Source organism: Cystoisospora suis, assembly GCF_002600585.1.
Source record: "Cystoisospora suis strain Wien I chromosome Unknown contig_4719, whole genome shotgun sequence".
In the NCBI taxonomy this organism is placed as follows: Eukaryota; Apicomplexa; class Conoidasida; order Eucoccidiorida; family Sarcocystidae; genus Cystoisospora; species Cystoisospora suis.
Genome location: NW_027157511.1, coordinates 1 through 1,242, shown reverse-complemented (window position 1 = coordinate 1,242; position 1,242 = coordinate 1). Strand labels below are relative to the sequence as shown.

At 50.5% G+C, this 1,242-nt stretch overlaps 1 protein-coding gene across 1 annotated transcript; it reads right to left on the bottom strand.

Moving 5' to 3' along the window:
- Positions 1–781: 781 nt before the first annotated feature.
- Positions 782–1,237, bottom strand: CSUI_008424 (uncharacterized protein). The gene has a single exon (XM_068068557.1). It carries the CDS (start codon positions 921–923, stop codon positions 783–785), a length of 141 nt encoding a protein of 46 aa, XP_067919467.1. The 5' UTR covers positions 924–1,237; the 3' UTR covers position 782.
- Between the last annotated feature and the right edge of the window lie 5 nt (positions 1,238–1,242).

Genomic DNA, 1,242 nt, shown 5'->3' with positions numbered 1-1,242 from the left:
GGTTTGAATGCAGCAGTGCCGAGTTTTGTCACACGGCTTACGCACGTAATACGCCGTGTGACAAAGCTCGGCACTGCTGCATTCAAACCGGTATCTCGAAGTTCGAGCGTTGGAGGTTTCTGGAAGACCCGGCAGCGAGACTTTTCTGATCAAGTCGGGTAGCGATCCGTTGATGCAGGCACCAAACATACAGGCTGCGTGGCCATCCCCTATATGCTACAAACGATACACTGCGTACTGGGCATCATAGAGCACCGCAGTGCCGTGCGACGGTGCTCACAGCAGTTCTGACCGCAGCGCCATGACGCCTTCTAACCCTACTGACTACTGTTGAGGAGGTGTGACCGGAAAGTGCGCGAGTTGACTTACAGTGCGGATTGTAACCCGTCTACCGGCCGTGTTACTGCTATGATCCGATCCTGTCCTAGTGGCAGTACGCTGGATTCGCAAATCGACAGAGGAGAGGCGAAGTACGTCCTGAATGTGCTTTTACGTTCTACTGGACGAGTTTGCATCACACACCGTGCTATACTGGGTGAACACCTGTAACGGAGACTTGTGCCGTGCCCGCCGAACAACCATCGGTGGTGCCCCCGCGTCTGTTCGTGATACTAAGACTGCTCGGTCGTCGTGCCAAGGTTGTCATCATTGTTTATGTTGATATTGCTGGAGCTCCCTACACTACGACTAGTGCATGCCTGCGTCTTCGCGGTGTCGTTTCAGGAGCACCAATGCAATCGATCTCTCCCTCCCTCTTCACAGAAAAAGAGCTGACACAAATTTCATCCGACACCAGTTCTTTCTCTTTGTAAGCTTGGGGTTTTCGAGTTTTTTCTTGGTTCCGAAGGAATCAATGTGTTGCAAGTTGTCACAGTGAAGAAAGGACTCGGTAATACTCTACGCAAGGCACAAGGCGGACACATTCCTTTCTTCCATTACACGTTTTCCGCCGACGTTCTTCGTTTTTTGTGGCATCGTATCTCTGATATTGTCACATCAGCTTTCATACAAAAAAGCCCCCAACCTGGTGGTACTGCTCCTCAAAGCACTCTGTCAATACATCGCGACTTCTTTGGCTCTTAGTGTAGCTGCCTTTACTTCTGCTACACCTCTAGTCTTACCCCCCTGACACGCGCCCTGAAACAGAAACGGAGGAAATTAAGAGGGACTCTTACACAGGAGTTAACATGATTGCATGCAAGACAAAGAAATACACAGACATCCCCTATGTTAGCAGTCCAC

Excerpts from the sequence above, each read along its gene's own strand:
- CSUI_008424 (XM_068068557.1), bottom strand. The coding sequence starts at position 923 with ATGTGTCCGCCTTGTGCCTTGCGTAGAGTATTACCGAGTCCTTTCTTC.